The sequence below is a fragment of the Centrocercus urophasianus genome, unplaced genomic scaffold (assembly GCF_019232065.1).
Source record: "Centrocercus urophasianus isolate 14NV4802_14NV808 unplaced genomic scaffold, USGS_Curo_1.0 seq_30, whole genome shotgun sequence".
NCBI lineage: Eukaryota > Metazoa > Chordata > Aves > Galliformes > Phasianidae > Centrocercus > Centrocercus urophasianus.
Window position 1 is genome coordinate 9,360,203 of NW_024884867.1, and position 16,208 is coordinate 9,376,410.

The 16,208-nt window shown below is 36.9% G+C and overlaps 1 protein-coding gene across 3 annotated transcripts in view; it reads left to right on the top strand.

Moving 5' to 3' along the window:
* The first annotated feature begins 303 nt into the window (after positions 1-303).
* The window catches only part of ADGRD1 (adhesion G protein-coupled receptor D1), a 125,813-nt gene continuing 109,908 nt past the window's right edge, over positions 304-16,208 (top strand). The window contains exons 1-7 of one of the 3 annotated variants that reach the window (XM_042829287.1): positions 304-898; positions 995-1,031; positions 5,364-5,447; positions 8,843-8,938; positions 11,479-11,601; positions 13,095-13,274; positions 14,428-14,682. In XM_042829287.1, coding sequence (XP_042685221.1) covers positions 830-898; positions 995-1,031; positions 5,364-5,447; positions 8,843-8,938; positions 11,479-11,601; positions 13,095-13,274; positions 14,428-14,682 — 844 coding nt within the window. In that variant the 5' untranslated portion in view covers positions 304-829. Of the gene's footprint in view, positions 899-994; positions 1,032-5,363; positions 5,500-8,842; positions 8,939-11,478; positions 11,602-13,094; positions 13,275-14,427; positions 14,683-16,208 lie in introns of all 3 variants that reach the window. The other 2 variants (XM_042829285.1, XM_042829286.1) reach the window with 2 other exon arrangements.

Consider the following 16,208-nt stretch of genomic DNA (forward strand, 5'->3'; position numbering starts at 1 on the left):
CTTAGCTTTCCTTCAAAGACTTGTGTCCAAAATCTGTTATACTGTTCTTAAACATTTGAATTGGGAACAATTGGTCTGGCTTTGATTCTTCTTTGAATGCGCAGATTGCTAAAAGCTGTAATCTCTTTAATCTGCTTGCTGAGGCACATTAGCTTGTTTCCACTTGTTCCTAGCTGGCTGGTGTTAGGACCCAGAAAAGAGACAGCAGCAACGTGATATAAATAGAGTACCAGAATGGGACAAAGTTTGAGAAGAAAGCATGACATCACTCAGACTTGCTCTCCACCCAAAAAGATCTGGGATGGAGGTGCAAACGTGAGCTGGACAAGAGAGGAGTTAGCAAGTCTTTTCAGTTCATTTCCCAGGGAGAGAGTGAGAGCTCTATGCTTTATGCGCTATAAGGAAGTACATTTTCTTGCTAGCAAAATCAAAACTGGCTTCGGATCTCTGACAACGTGAAAGTAATTGAAAGGAAAAGACAACCATAGGAAGAAAGTTGAAAACAAGATATTTTCTTTTTGGCACAGATTCTAGCAGAAATATTTGACTTCTTTCCACGGAACGGTACAACTTTCGGATCCGATGCACACTGCTTCTAATTCTTCCGCAATCACAGTAATTTATTTATGGTTAAATGAAGAGATCAAAGTGTGAAGAAAGCAAATACTACTTCAAGGGTCGGAAGGATATTCTGCCATCACTGAAGGAACAGACTTCTTGAACCTACATGGAAAATGTCCCTTTTAATACAAAAAGTAGCTAAGGAAAACTTATGATTGAAAATCTGCAGGAATTTGATCTCGGTTGTACTTCTAACCTTAAATAGACGATGAAGAATTTATTATCTCTGCTTTGCTGTCATTATTCTTTGCTGATTTTATTGCAGTTCAAAAATCAGGTAATGTTCTGAATACGGTCGGCACTGACGTATATTTGGATCCCTCTTAGCAAGTTTTGCCTCACCATGTCTCATTATAAAATGTTTTATGTGCAGGTGTACGGAAACTATTCCCAGCTACTCAAACACCCAGGTAAGGAATGTTTTACTTATACTTTATGACACCATGCTTTTATATAAGGATGCATACTGTATCTTGTTTTCTTGCTTTGTATTTTTCATTGGTTTAGTAGCTCCGAGAATCAGTGACCCCACATTTGAATGTCAGCTCTTTAGTAAAAATACAATAGACTGAATTATCGAAGTATCAGACCATCCTAGGCAGTAAAAATTCGGTAGCCTATCTGCTAAACATCTGCACAGAAGTATGTCTGAAGAAAAATGGCTTGTATTCGATAGGGAATTTCTCTATACAGTGCTTATTATTATGTTTTAGAGCATATTTTCTGAACTAGATTTCTACACAGGTCTTTTTTTTTTTCTCTCTCTCTCTTCTTGTGTTCAGTGTTTTAATTCTTTGATCTACAGTTAGACGTGCTGGTTTGTGTACTTTGCCACAGCATCAAGTGATCTACCCTGCTCCTAGCCATCATGCTTCAGTTAAAATCAGTTGTAGAGTGTTTTAAAGATCTCTCATCTGTTTTCAATGCAGAAAATCTCACTCAAAGCTTATTTGGGGTCTGTGTGTGTAACTGCTGAATCCTTCTGTTTATATAAATAGTTTAACCTCAAGCCTCATGGTGGTGTACAAGTACAATTTTACTGCTTTGCAATTCATGCATTGCTTTGTGCTGTTAAGTTTCCACAATATATAATTACGCTCAAAATAAAATACAGTGTGATGTGGAGTTATGTTGTCTGCTATTGCAGTAACTTCAGACCAGTTACGTGTTCTACCTTCATTCAGACTAAGAAATACCATCTCTTTTCCTATCGATAAGGATGACAGGCTTCTGGCCAATAGAACCAGTAAGGGGGTAATGGTCTTCCTCACTGGGGGGGCAAGCTATATGAGATTTGTCTGTAGCACAAATCTATGGGGATATGTAGGTGGGAATGATGCTTTCTGAATTTGTAGAGACTGTAAACAATTCAGAAGTGCTTTTGTTCTGAACGCAGAGTAATTATCTACTGAAAGAACTATACACGTATAAGCTGAATTCAAAGCAATAGGTATTTGTTTTCAGAAGTTTTCTTGGGGCTGTAAGAGGGATAGCAGCATGGCTTTATATAGTTCAGAACTGGCAGCTAGGAAAGCCACCGACGAGCCGCATGGCTCTCGGAGATTCATTTCTTTGCTGCATCTCTGGTTGCTTTCCCATTTTCTTTGCCCGTTTTTCCCAGCTTCAAAATGTAAGGCTCTTAGAAGCTTCTCCTTAGGAATCTGTTTGATACCAACTGCACTACAGCCATTAATAAAATACTCATGCCATATCATGATACATTTCTGGCATCAATTCATCTCCTTCCCAGAGATTTTTCTTGTTTGTCTGTTTTCCTCTCTTTTGCTATATTTTTCTAAGACTTCTGCTAATTTTAATCTTTTTTTTCCCCCCTGATATAAAGAGTAAATGTTAATGAAAGGAAGAGTTATTTGCAGATAAGCACACTGTGAAACAGCAGGCATGTTATGTGCTCTGCAAAATAGATATTTTGAGGATGGTATGGAGGTTCTTCAGCACAGGTTACCTATGTGGCTTCTCTTAATATCACAGAAATTCATCACTCTAACGTTAGAGCAGCTAGAATGTACTCTTTGAAGACAGAACTGAACATGTACCCAGATATGGCTTATGTAAATGAAAGCAGGTTCCTACACCCTCCTCCGTCAGCATGCCTTTCCACATAAGCTTAGTTGAGTTGCACTGCTTGGAATTCTCAGATTTGGCTTTGTGCGTGCTTATTCTGTGTCATTATTCTCCTACCTTGTCAGTAGTTTTCTCCTTTTGTTAGCAACTATGCTTTTCTTTGTCTTTTTCAAGTATCCAAAGGAAATGTGACCACAGAACCCTTAAATGCATCCCTATCTCATCTATTTACACTCATGTTCCCTCTATGTGGGAAAATCTCTATGTCAACAGCAAACACTCCCAGTTAGATAGGCCAATTGTAGTTCCTGGTCAATTAGAAATGGTTTGTTAGGTATCTTTGGTACTATTCCATTTGGAAGAGAAGCAAAGAAGTTCATTCATTCTCACAAAATCAAAGCTTGATATTGTTTCGTGCTTTCAGATCTATGAGTGTTTATTGTGACGTTTAAGAATTTTGTCAGTTTTATACTTCCATTCGGTCTTAGGTTCCTCTACTAAACCCTGAAACTATACTCTGCTCTGAAACTATACCATGAGGATGAGAATCATCACAAGAGTTCATCGCTCCATGGTTTGACTAGAAAGCTTAAGGCCAAATAAAATTTTTGTCCCTGCAATTCCATTATAATGAAACCTAATTTGTATCCAGAATAATAAAATGGTAGAATAATTGTCAAATGGGCAAGCTGTTCAAATCTCTCTTCAGAGTAAAGAAAGTCTCTAAGTGGCAAAGGACACTATTTGTGATTTGCACACAGTTTTGGGAGCTTTTGCATGGTGTCCAACAGTTAAAATGGTATTTAAGAAACTATTCTTTGTTTCTGAGGCTCTTGAAAGCTTGCTTGGTAAAAAAAAAAAAACAACCAAAAACAAACAAACTGGTTGAAGGGCAAAGAACTAAACATTCAGTATAACTTTATAAGTAAGTTTGTTTCACTTCTCTTGGAGACCCCATTAGTTCTTTACTCCTACACTTGACGATGCGCTTGCTCTTCATTTTTCTTAATAAGATTATTCACTGGTAAAAGTTTTGGGGAGTTAAAGTTGCACTTTGTTAGATCAATTCAAACTCAATATTAAATATCCATCAGAAGAACAAAGATGTGAAAGGCAGAGAGGTTTTCTTGAAGCTAGCTAGTTATCTTTTTTTCTCCTTCATGCATCGTCCAGGGGATGGATGGGGCTGTATCTCAATGGCATTTTATGAAAAGTATTAAAAAACACAGTCAGGAAGTTCAAGGAGGTTAGGGAGATCATGTTTTTGAAACAAATCTGTGGAACTTCATTGTATGAATGTAGATGAGGAGGGGAGAAGGAAAGAGAATGCTTGATGCTTTCAGTACGTTTTAATTTGAGGGTAGGGATATTAAGGGAGAATCAGAAAGAACCCAATAATCATTTTGATTGAAATCTGAATCAAAAATGCCTATTTTAAGTACTTACTTCATTCTCCCCCAAAAAAGAAAAGATTAACTCAAATTAACAGGATCCCGTGCCATGATTTTGTATTCACAGTAAAATTTCCATGTATCTGTATCAACCCTCTAAAACTTCCCTGCATACAGGAGATGATCAATTTCTCCTAGGACAGCTTGTTAAATTATTTTCAGAATAAAGGATTTCTTGCAGCTAAAAAAATAAAAATCCATGTTTTCCTACATTTCCTAATGCTACACCTTTAGAATAGACATCACATGAACACAAAATCTGATTGCATTGGACTGCCTGCTTCTGCTCAGGTTAGAGTAACCACAATTCCTAAAAACTGCTCTAACTTGTATCGATTAGGCTCTACTGCTAAATCTGTCAGAGGAAACCAGCAGATGGTTTTTTTGCAGCATATCTGGTGTTAAGGAGGATGTTTAGGGAAACAAAGGCCACAAGCATCCTCCCCACCATGTAGCTGAGCAATCTGGAACCGCTTCTCTTAGGGAGGATCAAATTCCTTCTATTAAAGGGCATAGTTCTGCTATATGCTCAGTCACTGTGTGAATTACCTGGAGACACCAGTGCTCATTTCTGTGCTAGTGCTCATTTCTGATTACTGTTCCTCAAAGAGGAAAAAAGTGAAAAGTGCTTGCATTAATATCATCTGACAGTGTTGCACTGGTTTTTCTGTCAGTTTTGAGAACAGGATAAGAGTCTTTGGAACTCTTCAGCATCTTCTCGATTTCAATTTAAGTGTGGGTATTGGAGTCCTGTATGGAGGAGACAGAAGCACAGGAATTGTTCTACAAAGGCAAAACATCCCTCCTCCACATTCCCTTCTTGATGCTTTGTACTGTCCATAGTATGTTTAAAAAGCTGGGTGAAACCCTGCAATTATCAGAACAACTTCTCACCTGGTGCTGACAAATGCTGCCTGATACACCTGCAGAAATTTGATCAGAAATGATTACAGATTTTAAGTATAATTAGGAAAAAAACCCAGCAGTTGAATTCTAAAAGCAGAGGTTTTCCACAGAGGTCAGTCAGATATCCAGCTTAGATCTCCCCTGCCATTTTTATTCATGGTCTTGCTTATCAAACATTGCAGATAATATATCTTGTTTTAATTGACCTATTGACCTCCTCTATAGCTCTTCTTTGTAGAAACTCGTTAAAGTACGGTCCAACAAGAGATATAACACCTTTTTCATCTGTTTCCTTGAAAGGGTTCAAAGTTTTTTCATCAGCTTCCCATTACTGGCCGCTGGAAGACGTGGATGGAATTCATGAGTTTCGGGATACGAACGGAGGTAGACAAAGGATTCATTGACAGTGGCAATAACATAAGTATTTGTGCAGTCTGTAAGTAGTGAGCAGGAGAAATGAGAGCAGTTAGCTTTTTTACCGCAGCAGCTGAGATTTCAAGTTAATGTTTCTGCAATGCTTTCATGTTCGAGTGATATTATATGTGAGAGCTGAGTTCTGCAGAGCATTCTCAAGCATTCTGAATATACATTGTTAAGGTTATAAAGTGAATTTTTTCATGATCCAGAGGGTCACTGAAATAACATGGTTATTAGCTGACTTTGTACATGCATAATATGCACTAAATAAGCTCAGCAACTGAGATCTTCGGCTATGCCAGCAGTGAAAACACTTGGTTCTTTTTAACTTTTCGGAAGTAGTTAAATGCCTAAACCCTACAGGCAATTTTGAAAAATCACATTTAGTATCCATAGAAAGAGAAGTGCAAGGCTCTTATCTGAATACTTCTTAATCATTTTTATATTTTTTGATACTTCTCTAAAAGCCCTCTTACAGCAAGAGTTGTTCTGTGCTTTTTTTTTTTTTTTTTCCCCTTTTTTTTTTTTTTTTTTTCTCCTTTCCAGTTGAGCAAATTCTTGAAAGACTTGGTAAAGCCAAACCCTGACTGATTGGAAAGAGTCAGTTGTCAGAACTGCAAGAACTCATTGGGAATGATATTAGAATGGTTGGTTTCAGCAGTTTTCTGGTTCTGATGTTTTGGAAAGAAGAGATGACTTCCCAGGAACGTCCAAGTGATGTAATTGATGCAGTTTCAGCAGAACCACAATATCCCACTGCTGCATTATGAACCTGTAGGGTCATACGTTTCAGGAGTAATTTGCTGCTATATTCTGTTTCCTTCTGAGGCTCAGAAGTGCTTTAGTGGTTTCCACATGAGAACTGTTTTCCCTTGAGACTTTTTAGCCAATTGTAAGTTGGGTTGATACACACATTCCCCAATACTTACCACACTGTGATGACTCCTTTGGCCACTGAGCTACACTTCTGTACTAGTGAAGAGTAGCTGCAGCACTATTACAGGTGACCATAGTATTCTTATGCAGAAATATGACAGCAAGAGATTAAAACAAGAGTTGGAGAACTTTACAATCTTACATGAAAAATGTTACTTAAGTGCAGAGCTAGTGCTATTTGTTATACATAAATGGGAACATAAATCTCTGTTTCTAAGTAAAGAGAAAAAATCTGTAGATATCTTAAACCTCTTATTCCATAATCCTGAAGTATTTTAAACTTAGACTGTTCGACCCATCCTTCCAGGAATTATTTTAAGGAATGAAATTGGCTGACCAGAAATAAATCTGGGCAATATTCTGTTCTCACTAGAGGCTGATGGCAGCATCTCCACTTAATTCTAAAAGGACCAGAATTCGATCTACAGAAAGTTAAGATGCAAGTTCTTCAGAAGTGTGTGAATGTCATTTTCTAAATTGTCTCGACATTCTTATTACAAACATGTTGTTTCCAAAGCAATTGAGGAATATTTAAATCTAGCATGGATTACAGCTGTTGGACAAATTATAATTGCACAGTGTTGGAAAGATTATTTTTTGAAACTTGTTAAATCACATTATTTCAGCAAAAATCAGAAATCTTTTCAATGGTAGCATGAAAGAGTGAATTAGAATATATAAAAGTTCCTGATCCCACAAAGAAGAATAAGACTGGCTTACATGAATAACTGTCTTTGAATCCTATTATGTGTAAAATAACATTATATATAGCCAGCTTTATGATCCTGGTGGGGAAAAAAAAAAAAAAAAAAAAGGATTTTGAGGACTTTGTCTCACTACGTGGTGGCCAAAAATCTTTTTCCCTGCAGCACAATTCTTTTTCTGCACTGCATATAGGAGAAGTTTTGTGTACCTCTCTGATGTTTGACTTTGATACAAGATAAGTTTAATTGTCGTAATCTAATGCAGGTAACAATTTGCTAGATTTTGATACCATTCTGATTACACAACTCTATTATGCTAGTCCTGTTTTTTTCCACTCATCATAATTTCATGCAAATGTTTTCATTCCATGTTTCTTCTCTTAAATACTTGAAGCATCATAGTCTGTCCGTCATGTTAATCCATTTTATTTGTTGAAGTCATTGTGTGTGAAGCCAGATTTATATCTCTCAATGTATTTGTGTTGTGAGAGGCAGTGTCAATAAATTATTTTTTCAGTTGTCTCAAAAATAAAAGCAGTAAAAGGAATTGAAGGGAAACAGCCAACTTGAAAAACATCAAATAAGAAAAAAAAAGTGGTCACATTCAGGTTTTCATCTCACCCCTTGTTTTCCACTTTTTTTTTTTTTTTTTTTTTTTGAAAATTCCTTTTTTTTTTCCCCCTCCTGTGAGCCCAGATGGTCTAAGTCCCAAATCAGCACATCTATTTACTTACACAGGCTTTCCATCAAGCTCTGTTTACCCACCCTGGGTAAACAATTAGTGTGAAAGATACTCTCAAAATATCAAAGTGGGGAGGGGAAGAAAAATTATTGTTAGATACCTAAATTAACTTGATAGCTCCCAGAACTACAGCAGGTGGAATGGCTCTAGATACAAACAAGCATTGGTGCTGTCCTTTCAGACCTGTTGACAGTATGCTGGTCAATGGCTGTGCTGTGTCCCATAAGGTTTTTAATTTCTCCAAGGATGGAGACACAGCAATTCCTCTTCGCAAGCTACTCAGCACCTGACCCTTGTAATTTTTCATTAAAAGTATTTAGACAAAAAGCATTTGTTTAAATGAAATTTCCCGTGTTTCAACTTGCTCCCATAGCCTCTTATCTGTTCACTAAATACCACGGAGGAGGCTCTGGCATTACCCGTCCCACTGGCTGTTTATGTGCTTTGATAAGACACCTGAGCCTTCTCCTCTCCAGGGTGAGCAACCCCACTCCCTCACCCTCTCCCTGGTGTGCCAGATGCTCCAATCCCTTCATCACCCTTCTGGCCCTTCATGGGACTTGCTCCAATATATCCATGTATCTCTTGCATTGGGGAAACCCAGAGATGGACAAGTGACTTGAGATACCGTAACTTTTTCACCACATAATGATTTTTGAAATAACAGGAGTTTATTACTGACCTGATTGTATTCAGAGCCCTTCATCCAAGTGCAGTTGTATTATTGTCTTTTTCCTCTTGTATTCCTGCCAGGAAGAAAAGTGGTCTTAGTGATCCTATATTTAAATCGTGCAGTAAAGGGACACAACATTCACATCCACACAGATTGTTGGTAGGACATTGTTATACGACGGTTTTAAAGGCTACTGCCAACATTAATGATCTGAGCTAAATTGAGAGATATGAACTGGTCAAATCATTACTGACTGTGTTTATTCATTGTTTTTCTTATTTGCTTGTTTTTTTGTTGTTTCACCCAGCTCTAAGAATCCACAACTTCACTGTGCTTCCTTCCCATAATTCTACCTTTGTATATACCAATGACTCTGCCTACTCTAACTTCTCTGCAACTGTAGGTGAGGATTTACATTTTTATTGTTGTGCATTTGTCAGGCTTGGAGGGTTCTTGTAACACTGTACTCAAAGTTGAGTTTTGCTCAGTTGGTAAAGATCCATGCTTACACTGACTGAAATTAAACAAACAAACAAAACATTGCTAAAATATTACCAGAATTACTTCATTACTTCAAATTACTAGAAGTGGCATCCCCTTGATAAATAGTCCATGGAAAGATGGACTCCAGTAGCTCTCAAAAGCCTAATATATATTTACTAATAATTTACTATAATTACTGTTTACTATTTACTAGGTGTAGGGGAAGCAGATAACATTTCAGTGGATCATGAAGGAACAAATGCTTTTTTTTTTTTTAAACCTTAAAAAAAAAACAAAAACAAAAAAAAACACAAAAAACCACTATTTATCATCACTTCATATTTATTTTTAAAGGACACATTAAGAAAGGCAAATGCAAGTCAATTTTTAAGTCCTGGAAGTAATCTTGTCAATTAGTACATGTTTAATTACCATATTAATAATGACAATAAAGCTAGCACAAATCTTAGATATGTAGCCTTTTAATGATTTTTCCCCCCATCAACGTGGTAGCATATTAGAGGAAGAACAGAAAATGACAACATTCCATGCAGAAACCTGCCAGACTGGAAACTAAGTGGATGTAACCAAAGCCACTTGCTGAAATCACCAGGGGTTTATACTTGTACAATTGACATATGACCTGTTGTCCACTTAAAGATTAAGTATCAGCTCACATCTAGTCATTGGAAAGTCTAATCTAAGGAGAAAGATGAAAATGGTAGAAGTCGTTTGGATACTAAGAAGCCTGTATGAGAATGATAAACCACTATTTTTCTGCTCTCTTAAAGTTTGCTGGCAAAAGCGAACTCTGTAACAAATGTCAAGTGACCCCAATTCCTTCCAGCCCTCATTTATCTGCTTTATAGAACTTTTGCATAGTTGTCATGTAGTAAGACACATTCAGCACGAACATTAAAATGGCAAAGGAAATGCAATGGAAACAGAAATGCAATATTTTATGGTATTTATTTAAATATTAATCTAGCCAGAATGACAAACTCAGAAATATTTGCTTCCCTCCATAGTACTTACTCTAATTTTTAGAAAGAACTGAATTCTCATCTGTTTTGATGACTTCTTGCTTAAAAGCAGGGAAGCACACCTGAGAATTTTAGTATTTGCACTCAGATTTGGGATGAACTAAGAAAACATTTGGGTGTGTTCACTGAGCACTACCACATGCTGCATCTGCTGCCTTCCTGAGTGGTGCTACCTTGCAGATGGGCCAGTATGGCTGCCTTCATTCCTCCTGGTCACCTACATTCTGAAAGTGACATTCCCTGTCACACAGGTCTCCGCTGCAGGAGGGGATGCACCACCCTGAAGCAGTGACAACTCTGTTTCTCATTATCACTCCAGACACACAGTCTCGCTCCAGCACTGCCTGTGCATCAACCTGGGCCCAGTTTGATTTTCACTGTTCAAAGTCTTACGTCAAGTCAGGCAGATGTACACATATAAATACAAAGGAAAATCCTTTATGTCCCACCCCTGTGGTGTTCTAGACCATTTTTGTGCATTTTCCATTTCCATTATAATGTCATTCAGTTCTCAAATATCAAGCAGCAGCTAGATGACAATTTCTGCACTTCAGAGGAGAAGACACTGTGCTCAGTGCTGATGTTTCCCTTAGACTTTTTTTTGGTTAGAAGAATTTACAGAGAAGGGTCTTAAAACCAAGATACTGAATCTTCATAGCCATTGCACAGCTCCTATCACCAGCTGGACTCTCAGAACTCAGTGAGGTTTCCTATGGTAAATGTCAGGTTTTCTGAGTATTAGGGTGCCTCATGTGCTTTGGTTACTAGGGAATGAATAAACAGTGCTTCTTAAAGCAGAGAACACAAGTAACTCACAAGACAAATAATCATTACCCATGTTAGACAAGAGAGTAGCTTTTATGAGTCATATATACATGTGGTGTCGTACCAAAGCACGATCAAAAGATATTCTCCTGTCTTTTAAGTATAGTTTATCAAGTATACTTTATTCATATATAATGAAAAGTGGATTTTGATCACAAAACTCCCCTTTCAAAAAATGAAAAAATATATGGGTTTTTTTATTGATTAAAGATTTTTTTGCCAAACTCTACTTAACAGCAAGACAGAAACAGTTGCATGATGCGCCCAGCATTCAGAAGTCTGGAAATTGTAATGTTTGTTCTGAGTAGTTCAAAATAATGACTTTTGGGTTCTGTTTTTGGTGTATGAGTTCTGCTAATACATTTTAGTTAAGCAAGAATTGGGGTGAAGAATATAATTATTACAAACTTGAAATAATTATGTTGTATGGCTCTTCAAAAGCAAACAATCAGAAAAGAAAACACAGAACCAACCAACAACAAAAACTGTAGATGAGAAAAAAATTAAGGAAGCGTACAAGCCTGCTAAAAGTCGTGTTTCCAAGGATCTTTGACTTACATAAGTGTTAAGCTATGTTTTGCTTTTCCTTTAGACATTGTAGAAGGAATGGTGAACAAAGGAATTTATGTTACTGAAAAGAAAGGAGTTACCTTTCTCTTCTTTGGAAGATATCAAAATTCCTGCATTAGCAACCCAGAAGTTTGTGGACCTGAAGGTTAGTGAACTAATTACTAACTCAACAGTTTAGCTATTACTATCAAATTACGTAATTTAATAATAATGTAATGAATCCTCTAAAATTCCAGCATGACATATTTCTTCATTGGCTTTTAAAACAATTGAGCAGAGGTTACTGAAAATGTGTGTAATGCAATGGAAAGCACAACAACAACAACACAGCAGCATGGTCCCAGGCTGCAGTAAGTGAGGGTTTGCTCAAAGACAACAGCCACAGCAATAAAGGAAAGACACTGCTTACCTTCAAAACACCCCAGGCATGCAGGAATCTGCAGTCAGATACCCTTGCCTCTACTGCCAACCCTTAAATTGCACACAACCACTGCATGCACCTGAGCTCCCCTGGGTTGGCCCTGCCTTCCCACCAGGTGCTCAATCACTTCTTCAAGCCCTGAATCAGCATTTCTGCTACCATGCAGTTTTTTCCTAACTGCATTCGAAATTACAAGTAATCACTAACTGCTCAGATCAATGGTCTACTGTACAACTAACTCAAACAAAAACAAAAATAAGCTTACACTACCATAAATCTTTCATCTAGCACCGAGATTAATGGTGCTACAAAACTATATGATAAATATAAGTCATCCTACAGGTGAAATTTAGGAGACTTTGTTTTAATTGTGTGGTATTTCAGCAGGAATGCTTTTTTCAAACTGATTTTTGGAGACAGTTATTTAAAATTTCTGATTTCATGGAATCCATTTGTCCATATCCACAGACACTTAAATTCTCTTCCCTCTGTTCTCTTCCCTTTCTTTTTCTTGGGTAAAGATCACAAAATGGCCAGTGTTATAAGGGTGCACTGATTTGACACACTGATTATCGAAGAACATTAAGCTGTATGCAACTATCAACATAAGGACACAACCAGTCAGTATCAATACCTACATTAGAGACTTTAGATTTAGTCAAAGTAAAAAACCTCAATTAACTACTGATCCTTCCATATGTAACCTCCAGAAGTCCCTAATCTTAAACACCGTTGCTAACACTGACTTTTCTTGCTTTTACTGATTTAAGCCATTCTTCAAACCTGAAATAGGATTATTTTTTTTAGCTATGCATTAACTTTCTATGAAAGAAGGAGAAACTAATAGAGAAGATACCTCTACTATTACATGGTAGTGGAAAAGAGAATTCATTATCCCACTGCAGACATATTGTCAGATACATACAGTACCTTCTGATATATATTTTCATACCACTAGAAAGTAAAAAAAATATCTGCAAGTCATATTATTTCTACATCCACAGTATAATATAATATTCAGAATAATTTATTTTTATAACACCAGAGCATTCCCAGTATCTTACAAGCAAGAACATTCTTTTCTGAGTCTTTCAGCATAATGAGAAGTTTCTTTAGTGTTCACTTTGTCAGCACCTCCTGAAGCTACTCAAGCATCATAAAGCACAGTGAGTATGGAAGACTTTCAATACAAATCCACTCTTGCTTCCTTCCATCAGGAGTAACGTTTTCCTTTTTCTGGAAAACTCAAGACCAACAGACGAAGTTTCCCCCTGCCTCTGGTGGGCAAGTGATTTCCAGTGGTTTCAAAATCTGTTCAAGTGAAGGTGAAGGTTCAGTGGAATTTTATACCCGTGGGAATGCAATGATGAAGTGGAAAGCAAGTTTTAGTCCACCAGGTAAGTTCACCTTTTTTTGCCTTTATGTTTTACATTATTCTCGTAGACAGATTAGAGAGATGTAATGGTACAAGCCAATACAAGCCAACGGTACATTATCAGGAAAATGTGGACATAAAAGTAATTAGAGCTCTGTGGTTGAATTCTCATGGCGGGGGAAAGGTGAGAGAAAGGTGAACTGCTAACTCACTGATACTGAACTACACAACATTTGCTGTTCAGCAGCAGTACTCAGACCTGCCTTCCAGTTGTCTGAATTGCAGTTCCTGTTGGCATAAGTAGATCAATGGGTCCTTAGATGGAAACAGCTGGGTGAGGAACACAGGTTAGTCTCTCCATATATTCTAAAATCTATACATGTACAGGACTCTACTATCTCCAAAATAATGACTTTATTTAGTAATGATTTAACTGGATATTTAGTGCCTTGTTCATTTTGTCAACTGTTAAGTGTCAAATTTTATGTCATGACATGGTATTAAGAAGCATTTTGGTATATCACATATCTTACTGCTAAACTTTGTATTGTTGGGAAACTCTTACCTAGTGACTGAGACAAATTCTGAACTTACAGTAATGCCAGTGACAGTCACTAAAGTTTTTTCTTGTCATTATTTAACTATCTGCAAACTAGGAATATAGGACTTTCTCAGCTCATAGTACCAAACTTTTATAATCAGTTTAGAAATCTTGTTTTAAGAGAAACCCACGTTTGTGGGTTATTCAATCCAAGTAAAAATGAGTAGGATCTTTTCAGCCTTTCAACTGTAACAAAGAAAGTGTGGCAGCTTTAATTAGTCTGTTTGCCTGCTCTCCAGTTCCTGCGGTCTTTATGAAGTTCTTGCTGAATTGAATTTTGAGACAGTATTGAAGAGACTTCTAGTCTTGGCCAATAGTACTTAGCAAGTGTAATTTATGGAACTGCAGAGAGCCTCAGTAAGAGTTCAGACAAAAGCTAACAGGCGTTCTGCCAAAGTATGGGCTTCCCCATGTGTGTAAAGATTAATATACATGACATCAGCATTCCATAATTCACTTTCAGCACTTCCTATACTTCTCCATAGCATTGCACAAGTCAGCAGAAACTTACTGAATAGGAGAGGCACTAAATGGAAATGATTCATAGATTTTGCTGTGACTTACTGTTTTCTAGGTCCTTACTGGACTCATATTCTCTTCACTTGGAAATCAAGAGAAGGACTGAAGGTCTACATCAATGGAACTCTAAACACAACTGATCCAGATGGGAAAGTTTTCTATGATTATGGGGACCCCAGTGCAAATCTGCTGACTGGAACAGAAGGGGATCAAACGAAGCGCTATGTGAATGGAGCATTTGATGAATTCATTATATGGGAAAGGGCACTCACCCCCAATGAAATTGAGCAGTACTTTACAGCTGCTATTGGTGAGTATGTGCACTCTTACTGCCATAAGTCATGTTCTGTAAAGACGCTGCCTTAAAAACGGTTAGCGTGTAGGATTTGTGTTCATATCTTTCAGCTATTTAATATAGTTTTTTTCAGAGGTAGGAAAAAAAGCATTTGTGAAAGGCACTGAAATATTCAGCTGTCTTTGCACACGCAGTGTTTTCATCTGGGCTTCTTCTTCCTTAAAAATCTCAAAAAAGTTTACCAAGATCAGAAGTCTGCAGCCATTTTTTTATCCCCTGGGATTCAGTGAAGAAGAGCAATAATTAGACTTGAGGCAGAATGCTATTAAGAAATATTGACTCCAGATTTCTAACACTCTTGTGTAATCTTAGAACCAACTCACTTAGCATATTTCAACAGATGTGGATAATAATGCTCATCTCTCCAGTTCCTGGAGCAACAAAGATTTAATAACTCACATAGGTTTGTGAACTAAAAAAAAAAGATATTTACTAAAACTTAATATAAATTAAAAAAGGAATCAGGATTTGAACAAAAACGTAGAAGGCAGTGGCCAGTAATATTTCAGCTGTGCTAGAGATATTCATAATGAACTTTTCAGTACAAGAGAGGCTGTTGCTATTAAGTGTTTGTAACAGTCAAAAGTTTGTAAAAGTGTGAGTAACAATCAGAAAATGTCCAGGAATATGGACATTCCTATGTCTCAGGAATAAAGCTATGGGGCATCTGGAACATTTAGCTTAGCCGGTGGTTCTTCTATTTTCATTAATTCTTATTAGGTTACTGAGAGCTAACGCAGTTACACTCAATTACCCATGTGCTTTTAAACCCATGGGAGCAATTTTCACAATGGACACTGTTTGAATAACACAGCACAGGTGCAAACCTGTAAATGAGAATGTGTGCATTTGTGAGATCCAGGTTTGATAATGGCAATCAACTTACATATACAGTACATCAGAAAAATATAGAATGGATAAAACAGAATTGAAACCACTGAAAAGAAAACCCTGTATCTAGTATATAATGAAACAGATCATATTTGCAACACAAAATACAGAAATCATGCTCAAGTTTTAAGCTTTATGAAGCGATTCTTATGGAAACACTTCAAACATTCCCAGATACCTCATTTAAGGTAGGAAATCGTACAAATTTGTATTCCATGTTTGAAAATCTAAATAAATTAATTAAAATGTTTTATTACATTTATAATGTTCTGGTCATGTTGGAAACACAGTTCTAGTATCTGGCTGTTTTATCTTTCGCAACAACCCAGGGTTACTATAACAATATCCAACTCAAAGATAACACAAAACACATTCCTTGATTTAGGGTAGAACGCTATGCTGCTAAATTCAAATGCAATGGATGCTTTCAAATCAATGCAATCGTCTTTATGTATCTAGAGAAGTATGATTTGTATAAAGTCTAAATTTTTGAAGAGTTATACAGAATTTTGCCTATATCTTCTTACTCCATTCCTTTCCATTCCATTGGAAAGTTACACAGCGAACTCCCTGACTTGTACATTAACACC